Below are 18,094 nucleotides of genomic sequence, written 5' to 3' on the forward strand. Positions count from 1 at the left end.
TTTACTCCTGAACAGTGTCCCCCCTCCCCTTCCATTTTAAAGACATCCATGATGGACTGTTTCAAAGCGACCTTTAAAAACCATCTCTAGGGGCGCCTGGGTGGCTCAGTGGGTTAAGCCGCTGCCTTCAGCTCAGGTCGTGATCTCGGAGTCCTGGGATCGAGCCCCGCGTCGGGCTCTCTGCTCAGCGGGGAGCCTGCTTCCTCCTCTCTCTCTCTGCCTGCCTCTCTGCCTGCTTGTGATCTCTCTGTCAAATAAATAAATAAAATTTTTAAAAAAAACAAAACAAAACAAAAAAACCCCATCTCTACTCCCCCTATTGGCCCTTGAGCTCCTTCAGTGTCTTCATTTACTCAAAATATTACTACAATGCCACTGACTGTCTTCTTGCTGCCAACTCTACCCATTCCCTGTTTTCCCCAGCCCAAATCTATTCCCTCCTCGTCCACTCCCTCCAGACCTGCAGCCAGAGGCAACTTTCTAAAACTGCTCAGAACAGGTAGATAGCAGCAGGAACCACAGGGGACAGGGAACAAGCAAGCAACTCTGGGTTCTACACAACTATTTCTTTCCTTTTTTAAATGTATCTTTAAAAAATATTTTATTTATTTGAGAGAGAGAACAGAAGCAGGGGGAAGGGTGGAGGGAGAAGCAGACTCCCCACTGAGCAGGGAGCCCGACCTGGGGCTTGATCCCAGGACCCTGAGATCATGACCTAACCGGAGGGCAGACGCTTATCTGACTGAGCCACTCAGGTGCCCCTACACAACTATTTCTAAGCCACCTTTCTTCCCGAGTTCCTCGAGATGAAGAATCCTTCAAGTTCTATGTTTCATCTCAACATCTAATTTACGGCCCCTTTATTGAACACTTATAAACTTCCTCTACTTTTCTGTTTCCTCCAAAACCTGAATTCCTTCAAAAGCATTACAAAGTATTCAGCCTAAAGCAGAACAGTGAAATTATAGAGCACTCTGTGATAAGCACTCTTGCCTGCCCCCTGTGCTCATATAACCACAATGAGATTGAGTTCAGCAGCAATTTCAGCTGCATCAATACCAAGATTTTCTCACGGTCTGCCCTCCAGCGCTTAGTCAACTTCTAAATCAAGATTCAAAAGTCTGTTCAAACGAAAATCTTCCATGCTTGTCACACTATAGTTTTCCCTAATAGATACAACAGTTTCCTTTGCTCCTCCTTCTTTGTAGAAAACACTTGAAGAGAGCGACAGGTGTTAATGACTGATGCTGATGGCTGCCTTCCAATCACCCCAAACAGCCTTGTATCTACCATGCAATTTTGAACATAAGAACATATTTAGTTTTTTTTTAATCTATCTGCTGGGTTTTTCTTCCACGTACATGAGTATTTCATCTCTTTCCACCCAGAATCTAAGTGCTTCAAGGGAAAGTATGCTATTTCTCTTTTTCTTTCATTATACTCTCTACTGTTATCACCACTATCACCACCGTCAGACCCAGCCTACCACTCATTATACCAGAGGTGATCAGCACACACTCACTCTTCAGCCCAGAGAATTTCCTTGAAAAAGAGCGGTAGCTCTTTGTCCTGGCCACAAACCACAGCCAAATCCCAGAAGATCCACATAAAATAATGCTACTGTTCACAAGGGAAACTGATGAGAAAAACCTTTATAAATGAAAGCAAATGAAAAAATAAATACATTCTAATGCTGAGTACTTACTATGTTTCAGACACTATGTCAAGTATTTTGTACATATATTTTCCTGTTTGCTGTTTACAATAACCCATTTGGGTAGGTACTATTTTCTCAATTTTCAGTTGAAGAGTTTAGAGGTTAAGTAACCTGCCCACAGTGACAGAGCCAAGTAGATGAGCTGGAATTTGAACCAAGAACGTTTTAGCTCAGAGTCTAAGCTCTTAATCACTACACTAGCCATTCAATCCATCACTCAGTAGAAGAAAAACTCACTAGAATCATCTTTGTAGATGGAGGCCTAGACTTAGGTATTTTACTTTGCTTTTAATCAAAACCATTTTTCTCATCTGCCTCACAATGCCTGTTATTCACAGTGGTTCCCAGATTACACAACCAATAATATATCCTTTGCTCTTCTCTGTCCTTAACTGGAACAGGCAGTCCCTGCTTTTGATGCTTTGTGGCTCACCCTCTATAAAGTCAACACTGTGTAATTAACTTCTGTATTTCACTTTTCAATGTAGTTACACTGCCTCAGTTTGCGGAGCAGAGCCCATTGGGAATGAGGGCTCTGGGGGGACACAGAAGAGGGGAACATGTTGATCTGATAGATGCTAAAAATATTCCAAAGACATAGAAATATAAGCAGTCAGTTAGTCCTCCACGCTGTCTCAGAATGAGTAGATGTACACCTTTTCTCCCTTTTTTTTTTTTAAGATTTTATTTATTTATTTGACAGAGAGAGAGATCACAAGTAGACAGAGAGAGAGGAGGAAGCAGGCTCCCTGCTGAGCAGAGAGCCTGATGCAGGGCTCGATCCCAGGACCCTGGAATCACGACCTGAACCGGAGGCAGAGGCTTTAACCCACTGAGCCACCCAGGCGCCCCACCTTTTTTCCCTTCTATACACACTTTGACCTGAACTTCTTTTTGCTTATTAAAGCACACACTGATATTTTTATGTTTCTTTTTTGGGGGGTAGGGGGCAGGACACACACACACACAGAAGGTGAGGAAGAAAGAGACAAGAAAATGACCTCAAGTAGAAATGGGATCTGCGATAACTAATGCCACGCTGGTGCTTCTCAAATCCTAAAGCATATCTGAGCCATCCAGGATCTCGTTCTCTCAGGCTCCGATTCAGCACCTCTAGGTCTCAGGAAGGTGAAGCTGATATTCTGCCTTTTTAACAAATTCTACAGTGATTCTGATGCTGTTGATTTGTGGAAGACACTGATAAGCAAAGCTGTAATTCCCTGAAACTAAGAGTCTTCAAGACTTCAATTACTTAGATATCACAATAGCTATTTTTAAACATTCTAATCTAAGTAATGAAGGTATGCATTGGAAAACTTATGCTAGCATAAGTGAATAAAAGGCAACACATCAAGATTTCCTCATAGCTTAAAGAAAAATGACCTAAGCCATCTAAATTTTTTAAAAAAGATTTTATCTATTTATTTGAGAAAGAGAAAGAGAGCACAAGTGGGGAGGATGGGTGGAGGGAGAGGGAGAAGTAGACTCCCCAATGAGCAGGGAGCCCGACATGGGGCTTGATCCCAGGACCATGGGATCATGACCTGAGCTAAAGGCAGAGGCTTATCTGAGCCATTTTCAGAATGCAAAATTAATGAATAGATTGATGACAAAAGCAAGGAATTAAATCATATTCAATTTTGTTAAAATGTTGATCTTAGGTCAAATTTATGATCATTTATAGTTTTATGTTTCTTTAATAGTCCTTTACAATTTTTGGTATACTTAACATGTCCATATTTTCATGTTTTTTTTTTTTTTAAAGATTTAATTATTTATTTGACAGAGATCACAAGTAGGCAGAGAGGCAGGCAGAGAGAGAGAGAGAGAGAGGAGGAGGAAGCAGGCTCCCTGCTGAGCAGAGAGCCCGATGCGGGACTCGATCCCAGGACCCTGGAATCATGACCTGAGCCGAAGGCAGAGGCTTTAACCCACTGAGCCACCCAGACGCCCCCATATTTTCATGTTTTTTAAGCAGAATTTCTCTAAAGAAAGTATTCTGAGAAGAGAACATGTTCCATTGGGAATCAGAAAAGAGAAGTTCTGGTCTTCGCTCCGCAGTTAATTAGCTGAAATTATAGATTGCTGGTTAGCCTGGCTGCTCTGGGTGGGTTTCTTCACACAGAAAATGAAAGACTTGGCTAGTGGTCCTGTGGTTTTCTTTTAGCTCTAAAAGTTTACTGCCCTAAAGTCTGAATCACTACAAAAGGTTATAACTGCATATTATGACAGTTTCAGACGTAGTTATGGTTTATTAAATACCAATATAGCTTTGGTCAGGTATCCAGCCACCTGTATAGTTCCTGTGGGATGTGCTTAATAATCCACCAATAGCAAGATTTCTAAGAATATTTAATGACAGAAGAAGGGGCTATTTCCATAGCTATAATTCACTCATGAAGGTAATTCTAAGAAAAACGACAAAAGGGCAATAAGCAAATAAGCTAAAGTGAAAAATACAGATTTCCTTCGTCTACAATGGAACTTGCTTTTTATCCTCTGCAGAAAGCGAAGGGAAATGAATTTTTTTCAGAGCCCTTGACTGATCTGATAACAAAGTTTCCTACTTATGCAATATAAACACTTGAATATGGAAGAGATCATTTCCTAATGTTGATAAAGCAAGTATTCAAAACTGAAAAAAGATAAGCCTCTCTGCAGACTACAGAGCTAGGGTCAACTTCATGACCCAAGCCTCCTGTGAGTGAGGACGCAGCTGCATTCGCTATTGGTACAGTCTTTGAGAACAGATTCTGAGCCTACTCTGCGATATATTCTACGGTGTACTTAAATATATTTAGTCTGCATCTCTATTAACCAAACCCAAACTACATTTCTGGAAGCCCCACACGCTCAACAATACTAGTCTATAAATTTGCATGTGATAAGATGCACAGAATGCCTGTTGACAAGTGATTCTTTAATTAGAACTCTCAATTTGAAATAAAGAAATCTACATATAAAAAGAAAGAAATTTCAAGTCTACTAAAATCCGACATCTTGAAGAGGCACGTGTTCTCTTTTTTTTATACATTCTCTTACTTCAATATGTTCTCTTCTGCGGTATATAAATATTATTGTGGTAAAGTATTATTGTTTCAATAGGAACTGTTAGGTGAACAGAATTATCCTTTTTTTCCCCTCTAGAATATTTACATTTAGTGAGATTTTAAAAAAATAAGTCAGGATTTAAAAGACAGTTGTGTGATGTTTAATTTGGGCAAAGATGAAGATCGTGTAGCTAATAATCAAAATAGCATGAAGCTCCTAATTTCTCTGTTTAACAGAATATTTTTAGTATTATTTTAAAATACTAAAAGTTGATATGCAGCATCAACATTATAAGATGAATCCAGTGTTATTTATTACAGTTATAACAGATTTCTAATTAAAACTTTTTCATTAAAACCATGTCTTCCATGGACAATGTCATACATTAAAAGAAATACCCCTGATTTTCAATATTTACTTTGCTTTAACCTCTAGCTATGATTATGATATACAGAAATTTAATGGAGCATTTATAGGTATTCAAACTTTGACAAAAATTGTATTACCTTTTTGTGGTAGTGTTATAGTTTGGATCTAAAAAACCTAAGAGTTTGGCTTTAAAGCATATACTATGCATTAAAAAAAGCATATGCTATGCATAGAATACTAGAACATAAATTGAAAACATACTACATGGATATTAGTAGGAGGAAAATGTTTATCCTCAAACTTTTTCAAACCTCACACTTCATATTCCTTTAAATATTAGGACTGTTTTTAAGAAAAAAAAAAACTATTCTTCATTCCTAGAATATTTTGATGATCTATTAAAATCATTTTGATGATCTATCAAATATTTTCTAACAAATTAAATAGAGCCTATTAAAATATCAAAATACTCACTTTTTGTATAGCTTTTTGTTCAGGCCCTAATTATGGAGTTTTACATATTTAGCTGTTTTTGCATAAAAAAGAAATTCAGAGTTTTAGTTTTTGGACTAAGGTCTTTGTAAAGGAAAATTATGAATGAAATTAAATAGTTCACTATGTATACTCACTTAAGATGAGGAAGTTGAGGTTCAGAGAGGTTTAATATCTCATTCAAGTTTACACAGTTCTGATTCTATCTCGTGTAATCTGGCTTCAATAAGGACACAATCCTTCTCAAATAATGCTGCTATTCATATAAACCTTTGGCTATACATCTAGTTATTTTCTTAGAGCAGATTATTCAAAGTACTATTTTGGGTTCAAATAGAATTTTCTTTTCAAAATGTACATTCCAGAAAATTTTTTATTTCTAGATTTTTACGTTTATTAGTATAAAATTCTATCAAGCAGTCTTTAATCTTTTATTTTTTAAAAATTTATTTATTTATTTGATTCCTTTGCCTTTGGAGATGTGTCTTGAAAGAAGTGGCCAATGTCAAAGGGGATACTGCCTATGTTCTTCTCTAGGATTTTGATGGATTCCTGTCCCACACTGAGGTCTTTCATCCATTTTGAGTTTATCTTTGTGCATGGTGTAAGAGATAAGAGTTTCATTCTTCCATACATAGGTGTCCAATTTTCCCGGCACCATTTATTAAAGAGACTGTCTTTTCCACTGGATATTTTTCCCTGCCTTGTTGAAGATTATTCGACCATAGAGTTGAGGGTCTATATCTTATTTATTTATTTGAGAGAGAGAAAGAGGGAGTAAGTGAAGGGGAGAAAAAAGGGGAAAGGAGAGAGAATCTCAGGCAGCTCCCTGTTTAGTGTGGAGCCTCATGAAGGGTTTGATCTCATGACCCTGAAATCAGGACCTGAGCTGAAATCAAGAGTCAGACCCTCAACTGCTTGAGCCATCCAGGCACCCTGCACAATCTTTAATCTTTTAAAAACTACTATATCCCTCCACCAACTTCAGTTCTGATTATTAGTTTTGTTCTTTTTTTTTTAAGTTTACCAGAGGTTTTTCTATTTTATAATTTTCATTTTTATTCCCAAAGAACAATTTTCTGGATTCAAACATCAGTTCTGCTCTCTTTTCCACTTATTATTATCAAAACCTTCTAAATTTCTAAGAGGTTGCTTTTCTTCTTTTATATAGTTTTTAAATTCTGATTGGGTGGCTCATTTATTTTCATTCTTAAGAAGGTGAAATCACCACTTAAAAAGAGCTTAGATCCACAAATTTTGGTATGTATGTTTCCCCTTTTTCTTATCAATAGTCTGAACTAGTTTTTATTTCCTCTCTGAATTTTTTCCTCCTTTAGGTGAACTTTCATTGGGTGATTGGAAATTTTTTGGTATCAATTACACCATGGTCAGAATACATGACTGCTAAAATTTCAACTTTTTAAAAAAATATTTTATTTATTCATTTAAGAGAGAGGGAGAGCACAAGCGGGGAGGGCAGAGGGAAATGGAGAAGACGACTCCCCATTGAGCAGGGAGCCCCGATGCTCGATCCCAGGACCCCAGCATCACAACCTGAGCCAAAGGCAGATGCTTAACCAACTGAGCCACCCAGGCAACACTAAAATTTCTACTCTTCAAGAATTTCCAGATACAGCTGAATAATTTTTTAGAAAGTAGGAGGAATTCTTGTGCACTACTTAAAGGGTGCAAAGTTTAGTATGTAATGCTCATTTATTTTAAATCTCATTGATTATATAAAATTCTCAGTGTTATTTATTTTGTAAATTTTATTATAGACATATAGTTAGATGTATAAGTTCTATATTTCAAACGTGTTTGCCTGTTTACTCTTGTTAAGAGTTTAAACTTCTGGGGCGCCTGGGTGGCTCGGTGGGTTGGGCCGCTGCCTTCAACTCAGGTCATGATCTCAGGGTCCTGGGATCGAGTCCCACATCAGGCTCTCTGCTTAGCAAGAAGCCTGCTTCCCTCTCTCTCTCTCTCTGCCTGCCTCTCCGTCTACTTGTGATCTCTCTCTGTCAAATAAATAAATAAAAAATCTTAAAAAAAAAAAAAAGATAAAAAGAGTTTAAACTTCTATCATTTGAAGCTGTGCTATTTTACACATGCTTATTTATAGCCTTTATGTGTTTAGTCCATACTAAATTTACTAAGTCCAGGTTTGTCTTGTTTCACAAATATGAACTTTAGTTGTCCTGGTATTAATATTGCTCTCTCTGCTTTCTTTTTGTTCGCATTTGTCAGATATAAATTCTAGATTTTTATTATTAACCTTTTTGTGCCATTTTGTTTCAGGTATGGCTCTTTGGAGCAAAATATAGCTAAAGTTTTGTTTTGTAATTTTAGTTTTTATCAAAGAATTTGGCCATGTATATTTATTGTCATAGTTGATGTATTTATTCCACTTTTGTTTTGCTTTATGTTTTCTAATGTGGGAGCTTCCTTTTCCTATGATTTCTGTCTTTCCTCTTATATTCTGAAGAGATTTAAATTTCTACTGGTGGTTGCCTCTTATACTCATATATGTCTAATTATTAAAACTAAGACAATAACCCCTAAAACAAACAAAAAACCTCAAAACTCTTGACTCCTGCTTCTGTTCTCCTACCTTCCATGCAAGACAAAAGATACAGAATTTTATTACTTTCTTTGTCCCTTCACCTATGATTCTAATCAATTTCTACCATTTAATTTAAAAAATTTCTTATAAAATTCATCTCTCAATTAGCTGGACATAAACTTTGATTTTTTTTTTTAAACATTTTATTTATTTACTTGACAGCGAGAGATCACAAGTAGGCAGAGAGGCAGGCAGAGAGAGAGGAGGAAGCAGGCTCTCCACGGAGCAGAGAGCCGGATGTGGGGCTCGATCCCAGGACGCTGGGATCATGACCTGAGCCAAAGGCAGAGGCTTTAACCCACTGAGCCACCCAGGCGCCCTGATTTCTACTTTTATTTCTACTAGTATGTTTTTTTCCTTGGAATTAGAATTTTTAGGTTGACTTTCTAATCTCTGATCTTCATATCTAACATTATTTCTATCAGTTTTTTCTTATCATTTGCTCTTCATTCTGGAGGAGCTTCTCAAGTTTCTTTCTCATCATGTACTTGATTTATTTTTAATAATTTCTGCTCTTTACAGTTTCCTACATAGTTTTTTGAAATCTCTGCTAATACATTTCTTGGCTCTCTTTTCCCTCCTCTTTTCAGCTATTCTTCTATGTCTCTAGCCTTGTAATTGTAAACCTATTCTGCCCTTGCAGGTTCCCATTTAATGTTTCAGAGAGGGTTGGTTATGTCCTTAAGCATTTTTGGGAGAAGATTAGTAATATTCCTTTTCAAGTTTCCTTTTGAATCATGTAAAAAGCAATTCTCTGAAATCTGTTTTTACACTGAGTCCTCAGGGTAAGTCATCCTTTTTCTTAGTTTGTAATTTCTCTTTATAAGTTCCAAATAGCTCTTTGTGTTCTGTGGTTCTTGAGGAGAATCCATCAATTCAGGCAGGTCATTACCAAAACCTGGGTGGGTAGATTGTTCTTGTTTATTTCATCATCCCTTGGCTGTATACAGATGCTCGCTCATGAATTTAGATTTTAAGGGCCAATATATGAGTCTGCCCTAGAACAATCTATTATGCTTAAATAGGTGCACTTGCTATTTGGTCCAATTTTCTGATTAAGCTGGAGAATCAGGAATAAATTTGTACTTTGTTTTTGTACAGTGTACTCTTGAAAGCACTCATTATGTCCGGTAATCTTCCTTCCTTTTTATCCTCTTCTCAAATGCTTTATAACTGAACATCCCAGGGGGATAGTTTTGTATACTAAGTGTTCTAGTCTTTGAATAGATGTTGACATAAAGAGCTAATGGGGGACAGAGAGGTGAAAAAGAATATGCAGCTCAGCTCTGAATGGTTCAGAAAGTAACTTTCTGTTCAGTAGGGGGAATGTCACTCATTTTTCTGGTTGGTGCAGTAGACAAAGGAAGGAATCCAACTTAGTTCCCTACCCCCATCCCCTTCATTCTCTCTTTGTGGTCATCTGTATTGTCTAGATCGTGGAAATGAAGTCTGTAAGGTGAAAATACATTTCTCAGCCTATCCCAGTGATGTGACCTTTGATACATGGGTTTATCGTTGTTACAAAGCTGTCTCTAGTTTTTGTCTTTGATATCATCATTAGAATTTAAATGGGAAGCCTGGGGTAGTTACATTAGGTAAAGCTGGTCTTTTACTTATTTAAATAAAAGGTTTATATTTTATTCAGACCTGAAGTTCTTATAAACAGAAATCTATAGGAAGGCAAGAAGGCTGAAGAATGAAACAACAAGAGCTCTAGATAGAATGGCCATAAAGGTGTCATTCCCTGTCTGTCAGTTTTTCCTTTGCTTTATCATGCGGAAGAAAGACATGAGGAGAAGCATAAAAACCATAAAAATCTATATACTTTATCAGTATAGCCTAATAAATATGCTTAATATTTTAATTAACAGATAGAATAAAACTCAGAATCTATACTTGTCTCTTATTAAGTAAAAAAATATGATATCAAGAACTCAATATTGAATCCCTAGAGAATTATATGATGAACATTATGTAAATTTATAACCATTCTGCAGTACAAAATAGTACTTGCAGTAGTTGTCTGGTTTAGTGGTTTTCAGCTAGGGGTATGCATTAAAATCTCTTACATGACACTTTTCTCCCCTCAAATTTCTTGTGGCAAAACACACATAACGTTCACTATTTCAACCATTTCTTGGTGTATACTTCAGTGGCACTGAGTATATTCACACTGTAAACTCATTCCATTCAGCTCCAGAACTCTTTTCATTTTCTAAAACTGAAACCCTATTCCTATTAAACAGTAACTCTCAATTCTCTCTTTCCCCCCAGCCTCTGGCAACCACCATTCTACTTTGTGACTTTATGAATTTGACTACATTGTCCTTCACATAAGGGGAACATACAGATGTCTTTTTGTGCCTACCTTATTTCTCTAGGTATAAATGTCCTTAAGGTTCATCCATGTTGTGTCTATCAGAAGTTTCCTCCTTTTTTAGTCTGAATAAGACTCTACTGTGTATATATACTGCATTTTGTTTATCCATTATCCACTAATGGACACTTGGGTTGCAACCACCCTATGACTATTACAAATAATGTTGCTATGAACATGGATGTACAAATATCTCTTTGGGACCTTGTGACCCTGTTTTCAATTTCCCTTCTTCTTTGCCAACACTTGTTATTTTTATTTTTCAAAGCAGCCATCCTAATGGGTGTGAGGTGATACCTCATTATAGTTTTAATTTGCATTTCCCTGATGATTACTGATGTTCAGCATCTTTTCATGTGCTTATTGGCCATTTGGACAACTTCTTTGGAGAAATGTCTATTCAAATTATCTTCCCATTTTATTATTTTTTTAAAAAGATTTTATTTATTTATTTGACAGAGAGAGATCACAAGTAGACAGAAAGGCAGGCAGAGAGAGAGAGAGAGAGGGAAGCAGGCTCCCCGCTGAGCAGAGAGCCCGACGCGGGACTCGATCCCAGGACCCTGAGATCATGACCTGAGCCGAAAGCAGCGGCTTAACCCACTGAGCCACCCAGGTGCCCCAATCTTCCCATTTTAAAAATCATTTTGTTGTTGTTGATTTTTTGGAGTTCTCTATATATTCTGGATATTAATCCCTTATCAGATAAATGATTTGCAAATATTTCCCCCCACTCTTCCTTTCCTTTCTGTTGATAGTCTTTTATTTTTTTTTGACCTGTAAAACTTTAAAAAATTTCATGAAGTCCGATTTGTCTACTTTTTGTTTCCTGTGCCTTTGGTGTCATAGCTAAGAAATCGCTGCCAAATTCAGGGTTGTGTATCTTTTGCCTGATGTTTTCCTTTAAGAGTTCTTAGAGGCTTAGTTCTTACCTTTGGGGCTTTGATCTGTTTCAAGTTAATTCTTCTATAGGATATTAGGTGAGAGGCCAACTCCATGCTTTTGCATGTGGGTATCCCATTTTCCCTTTTATTCTAGAAAAGACTATCTCATGATACTTATTGAAAATATGGACACCCAACACCACTCAGGGCTCAGAATCTTGGCCAGTGAGATCCTAGTATCTTTAAAGTATACAAAGTATGTATCATAATGATGGTGTTATCAAAAAACAGAATATAACAAGTGTTAAGAAAAACATGGAGCAATTGGATTCACGCATTATTAGTGGAAATGCACTTAGAAATGGTTAAGATGGTGAACTGATATCAAAAAATAATTAAAAATGGTTACAATGATAAATTTTATGTTATTTATATTTTGTTGTTTGTATTTACCCTCCCATCCCTCTCTCAAAAAGAGCTCCAAAGGCAGAGATGCTGTGCTTCTTTAGTTGAGAAACACTGTTCTAGTTAAAAAGGACAAAGGAAACAAATAATGTTAATATATAGTTATTTGTGTCTAAAGACACCCAAATATCTAGGGTGGGAAAAAAGTAGATAATCAAGTAAACAGCCTGCTTGTTCATTGCACTTGTTAGTCAACAACAATTATAATGCCTGATATATTACGCTTTTCTAAACTATCCCAACTGATGAGAGATTTTTACCTCAAAATGATAATTAAGAAAACATACAAGAGAGTTAAGAAGAAAAAGAAACTATTAACGTTTGATAAAGCGTGACCAAAAAAAAAAAATCATAAACCTACAAATTCTAGCACAAGTTGTTTGGAAAGGTAATCCCCGAAGAGCTATTCATAAATGCTCTACAAAAACTTTTCTACATATCAGGGTAGGAGTGGTCTCACATAGTTTTCAGATCCCATCTAATGTCAGGTAATGTTTTAATCTCAATTTATCCAAAGCTAAATTTTTCTTCAATGTAAATCTACCATTAAAAGACTTTCACAAATTAATGACTCCTGGTTTCAAGGAATAAAAATATTAAAATACTGAAGAATGAGTTTCTATTCCAAAAGCTTATTTAGATACAAATCTATCTGATGTTCCTGATTCAGTAAAATCAGAAAACATATAAATACTGACAGTGACCCTAAGCAATTCCAAATCTGCTAAAATAGTAATTTAGCTTTAATTTGTATCTTGTATATTAAAACTTGGGCTGAAATTGATAAAGATGGTCAATTTAAGAGTTTTAATGGAGCACAAAATAAGAAAGAAAAAGCAGAGGAAGATTAGGGCAGGGGCTAAAAGGTAGGTGTTAGGTGAGCAAGGAGCCACCACAGAGGCCAGGTGAGCTGTTTAGAGCCAGTGAATAAGACTGGTTACAGGTATGTAGCCCCTAAAGCACATTTAGGATTTTGATAAAGTGCAGGCAGAGACAGGCCTCATATACAGGCTTTATGTATCATCCATGTATACAAACTGTATGTATAATCCAGAAATTTTTTAAGAAAAAGGAATTCAAACGTAGAAGTTGGATGGAACAGGACAGGTTGGGATGGGATCAGCGTAGGACCTGAACCCGGCCATAAGGAATGTGAAGGTAGTACAGGTGAGGCGGGAGAGGACAGAGATATGGAGGAATAGAAAGTAGAGATTAAGAGCCTCAGTCCCAGTGGAAATAAACACAGAAGTCAAAATATGAGTTTGCAGACTGTGAAGGCCCCGACAAATACAAGTGGAACTAGCAACAGATCCTGGCCAGATCGGACTGGAAGACAGGCAAGAGAATTCAGACAATAGCAAGGTTGGACGTGGCACAGAACACCTACAGCAAGCTGCTAATCTGAGCAATTGAGGTAGAGGTGCCTTTCTGGGAGTCCAGCCGAGCCCATGAGAGCCCAGGGTATGGACATCCTTGCCAAGGACGTTCTTCACCTGAAGTCTGCAGGTTCTTGTCTTTTCTGTAGCAATCTTGCTAAGCGTTTGGTATAACCTGTTTTTCCCTTTCATTTCCTTAATCACTTCAACAGGGTGCTAATCTCTAATGAGCATCGAGGGAACAATGATACTGGCTGTTTGAGCTACTGTAGCTGCAGGCATCCTGCCACATGAGAGGGCAGCAAGTGCAGATTTGTAGCTACTGTTTCTTTCCTTTAGGGGGAAAAAAGGACAAATAGTTCTGGTGAGTTAGGCTAGGGTGGAGAAGTGCTGAAATTACAGAAGACAGAGTTCAGCAGATATTTAATCTAGAATGAGAATATATGAGTGTATGTCCTGCCTGACTACAGAAAAAACTGAAGGCAACTGAAATGTATAGTAGACTGCCATGTGGTTCAGACATGACTGCTTGTAACAGAGAATCGTAATCACAGAAACTGGAATTCTACAAGGTGAAAAGTGGAGCAAGGTAACGATTGCAATAGCCTCTGTGGCTCCCGGTTCCTGGATTCCACCTGCCTTCCCCAAGCCAAAGAAAGGGTCTGGAACCTGCACTAGTGCACTGTAAGTTCTCTGCATTGCTCTCCATCTCTATTCTCTACCGCACAGACTCTATCTTCATTATAAATAATGCACCTTGTCTCCACTCCAAGAGCTGGATGCTTGTCTGATGTCCTGTATCTGAATTCCTTTATGGATCATCTCTTCTCCTCCCTCTGACACTGGAGCCCTGCTGTGCTCTATCTTCTGTGTTCATCCAGTCTTCCTGAAGACTGCCCACTCCCAGACCTGCAGACACTGAGTTTTGCTGTTCTACCTCATGCTGGACCTTTCAGAATAAACGACCTTCTGAATATCCCACCCCTGACCAGCTGCCCCATCCCATCTCATCTGCCTGGCTGGATCTACTTCTGATGAGTACCCAGCTCAACCGATGTGTCTCATCTCTTGTTTGGACCTTTCCTCTCTGTCTACACGCCACCCCCCACCTCAAAAAAAGCCCAAAATCAAAACCCAAAAAAACCCTTGACCAGTCAACGCTGTCAAAATATAATACATAGCACTCAATATTCAATATTCCTAGTCAGGAAAAATATCATTTTCCAACTACCAATCACTTTTTACTTTCCAAAGCTGCAGTAAAAGATTTTAAAATCTTTTAAAAAGATTTTAAAAGAGCCAATTTAGTTTTTTATCATGTTGACAAATTGTTATGAAATTCATGAGTCTTGGAATAACTGGCCTTTCTGAGAATTGTAGGAAGGGAATCTTAATAAAGTAGAAGAAAAAGGAATGGAAGACAAAGAGACCACAGAAATATAAGTACATTTAAAACATTTAGGCACTCATTTGCTCTTACTAGAGGTAGTGCAAAAATGCATTAATTTATAAATTAAACTGTCAGTGGACATGTTATGCTTTTAGTTCAAAAATCTGGAAGAACTTTAATTATAGTTAACAATCCTGTATTTTTTCTTCCACTTAAATTCTGTGCGTTAGAATAACCCAGGAAGAGTTAATCTCAAAGCAGCCATGCAAATAATTTGAAAACAAAACAAAACAAAACAAATAGATTCTCCCTACTTCTTGTCAAGGAGATAATTAAAAAAAAGTTAAATTAACTTGTACCAATTTACTTCTTACATAATTTCTAAGACTACCATGTAGTGTTATTCAGAAAAAGAAACTATATTTGAGATTTTAATTTCAGGACAAATAATAATTATTTTTTTCATTTATGAAATAGCTCCACTTATTTAAAATTTCCAAAGGAGTGCCTGATGGTAACTTCCTTTTTCTGCAAATTTACCTCTCCTGTACATGTGGGTTAGTAGGCATATTCATTGTTTTTTACTACTTCCATTAGATTTTAGTTTTTATGACTCAAATAGCTTCTACCAAGTGTTATAGTACTGAATTTCTTTTTCAAGACACACTATTAGTTTAAACAATTTTAAAAATCATCATATTAGAAAACACAATTATGTGTCTCTTAAGGTCTTAAGACTTATAAACCCTTTTTTCCCCATCAGCTTTTTAAAATTGTTAAAAAGACACAATTCAGTACCATGTAAAACATAGACTAATATTACCTAGAGGAATAAAAATAAGACAGAGGTGGGGGACCGGGGTGGCTCAGTGGGTTGAGCCTCTGCCTTCAGCTCAGGTCATGATCTCAGGGTCCTGGGATGGAGCCCCACATCGGTCTCTCTGCTCAGCGGGGAGCCTGCTTCCCCCCTCTCTCTCTGCCTGCTGCTCTTCCTACTTGTGTTCTCTCTCTCTGTGTCAAATAAATAAGTAAAATCTTAAAAAAAAAATAAGACAGAGGACAGTTCTCATTTGCTGGCATGATCTGGTGCTGTAGTCTTCTGTACCATGTAAAACTTAATTTCCGTTAATATAGGATAACCACTTGTTTGATATTTCTGTGTGTATTTACATAATGAATACCAGAGTCACCATGTACTCAGCAACAACATCCTCATGTGTTTATAGTAGCTGTATAGTTGAGGTAGCCTACAAACCAAAATATGCTGATTTGGTTGGCAGGAAACCAAAGTGAATCAACTGGACCACCATGTTGTCTCAGACTAAAACCTCAGATGTTCTCTCTTTTGCCACAATGTGATTATGCAATATGCTTTGAGTTGCTGAAGGGCGGAACAGTACTGAAAAGCAGTTACTTGGCTAAGACTAAAGTCTTATGACACATTTCTGAACTATTGTTGGTTGAATTAAAGCCTAACTCTAACTCTGGGACTATCATAACAAATCAGATTTAGAAATAAACAAACTATGTATCTCAAATCCTGACATCTTTTAAAGAAAGTAGATTTCAAAATTGCAGAAAGAGTTCTAACATCTACTTTTAATTCTGTCAACTCACCTGTTTTAATAGTTGTTTTTCTGGCTTCATAAGCTTTAGAAAATAACCCTACACTCCACGAAGTTGCTGAATACTCAGTTTCACAATCCACTACTGTATAGAAAATGATCTAACATAGTTGAAGCTTTGTGCTCACACCCCTCCCCCACCTGCATCTATGCATGGAACAGAAGTTTTTAAGATGTAGGTAACAGCATAATCATTAGGCAATTTCTGAAATTAAAATAGGTACCTTGACATTTCTGAATTTAAAATAAAATATCTTATTGAATCTTTTCAGCTCTACTAAATTTAAGATTTCTTAAACCAAAGAGAAGAAAAACACTGCATAAGGAATATTATGAAGGGTTCCAATAAGCTTAGTTTGGCCACAGTATAGAATACTCTATTGAAAAGAATTAAAATGGGCAAAGAAACGCAAAGAAGCCCTACCCCTCTTTCATTCCCTGTAATAGAACAACAAAAATCAAATAAATACCTCAAATAGAAAGGTGACATAGGTCTTTCATCTTCCTGTGAACTAAAAGGAAAATAAATTTTATATTAATTTCTGTTAATATTTTAACATATCAATTTTACTAAAACTCTATTCTTCCTGTCAGAAATTCTATTTTGACACATGAGAGCTAATCTCACAATGGAGTAAAGTTAGTAAAACATCCTTTACCTTGGACCTAGCCAAGGTCAATTACTTCTTCATGGGAGACCATCAAGAGAGGTTTCTCTCAAGATTGCCTCAGGCAAAAGTCAGTCACATCACTTTTTCAAAAGGAAGCTTTTTACTACCTTATTTCTACAGGCCCCATCCAAGTTCCACACATTATACATAAACCCTTAAAATGATTGCATACTCAATTATCCCAATAAAGTTAATTATAGCTCATTACCATGATGATGAAAGTAAGAAACAGACAACAAAATATTCCTGTTAAGGGTGAACCACTTCAGGAATGATGCCCTAGCAATGAAAGATGCATCAGCAAACACTGGCTCGGTGTCTTCTGTAGTTACTCTAAGTATTAACGAGTATGGATAACGTGTAAGGACATAACTGAAATTATATAACTAGTTTACAGTCTTCAACCAACACAATAGTGTACGTTCTTCAAAAACAACAATATGAAGCTTAATATAAAAGTATTTTTAAAAATGTAAGATATATACAATACTTTTTCCCTTAACATATGTTTTTCTTCTGATAAATGACTTCAAAGCAAAGAATCAGTCTCTTTCCCTTAGTGTCTGCTGGAGTGATCACACAGTCATAAAATTTACTTTTAAACAGCACTCCCCTCAATATATGACTAAGTATCTATTTCTACTAATTATGTAAATCATTAAAGAGATAAAAGTAGAAAAATAAACTATTAGATAAAGGCAAAAAGAAGACCTAGTATTTCCTCTTATGACCCCATGGTTAATCTTATACACCACCTGGGGTGTCCACCACCTTTGGGGAAGCAACTAGATAACTTCGGTTTTCCCTCTCTTGGCTTATTTTTTATTTTTTAAAGGATCACTGATGAAAAGAGGAAAGTTTGCTTCTGTTGGTAATATTATCCTGGCAAAATCTCACTACACGGTTATATTGTAAAACACATACACACAAACACACCTGTCCAAGAAGTTGAAAAGGTCTTAATATTTTAGTTGGAAAATGGCACATAAACTATGACACACTATTTTTCATTCTTGCCTGATTTTGGTTTCCAGTTTCATTATAGCTTAGCTGTTCT

At 36.8% G+C, this 18,094-nt stretch overlaps 1 protein-coding gene across 13 annotated transcripts in view; it reads right to left on the reverse strand.

Annotated features, from left to right (window-relative positions):
• The window catches only part of FAM13A (family with sequence similarity 13 member A), a 353,806-nt gene that overhangs the window by 69,935 nt on the left and 265,777 nt on the right, over positions 1 to 18,094 (reverse strand). For 10 of the 13 annotated variants that reach the window (XM_047717965.1, XM_047717962.1, XM_047717960.1 and 7 more), the window contains one exon: positions 16,837 to 16,878. The exons of the other annotated variants lie outside the window; for them this stretch is intronic. In XM_047717965.1, coding sequence (XP_047573921.1) covers positions 16,837 to 16,878 — 42 coding nt within the window. The remainder of the gene's footprint in view (positions 1 to 16,836; positions 16,879 to 18,094) is intronic. 13 annotated transcript variants of the gene reach the window in all.

This window comes from Lutra lutra, chromosome 2 (assembly GCF_902655055.1).
Source record: "Lutra lutra chromosome 2, mLutLut1.2, whole genome shotgun sequence".
Classification (NCBI taxonomy): Eukaryota; Metazoa; Chordata; class Mammalia; order Carnivora; family Mustelidae; genus Lutra; species Lutra lutra.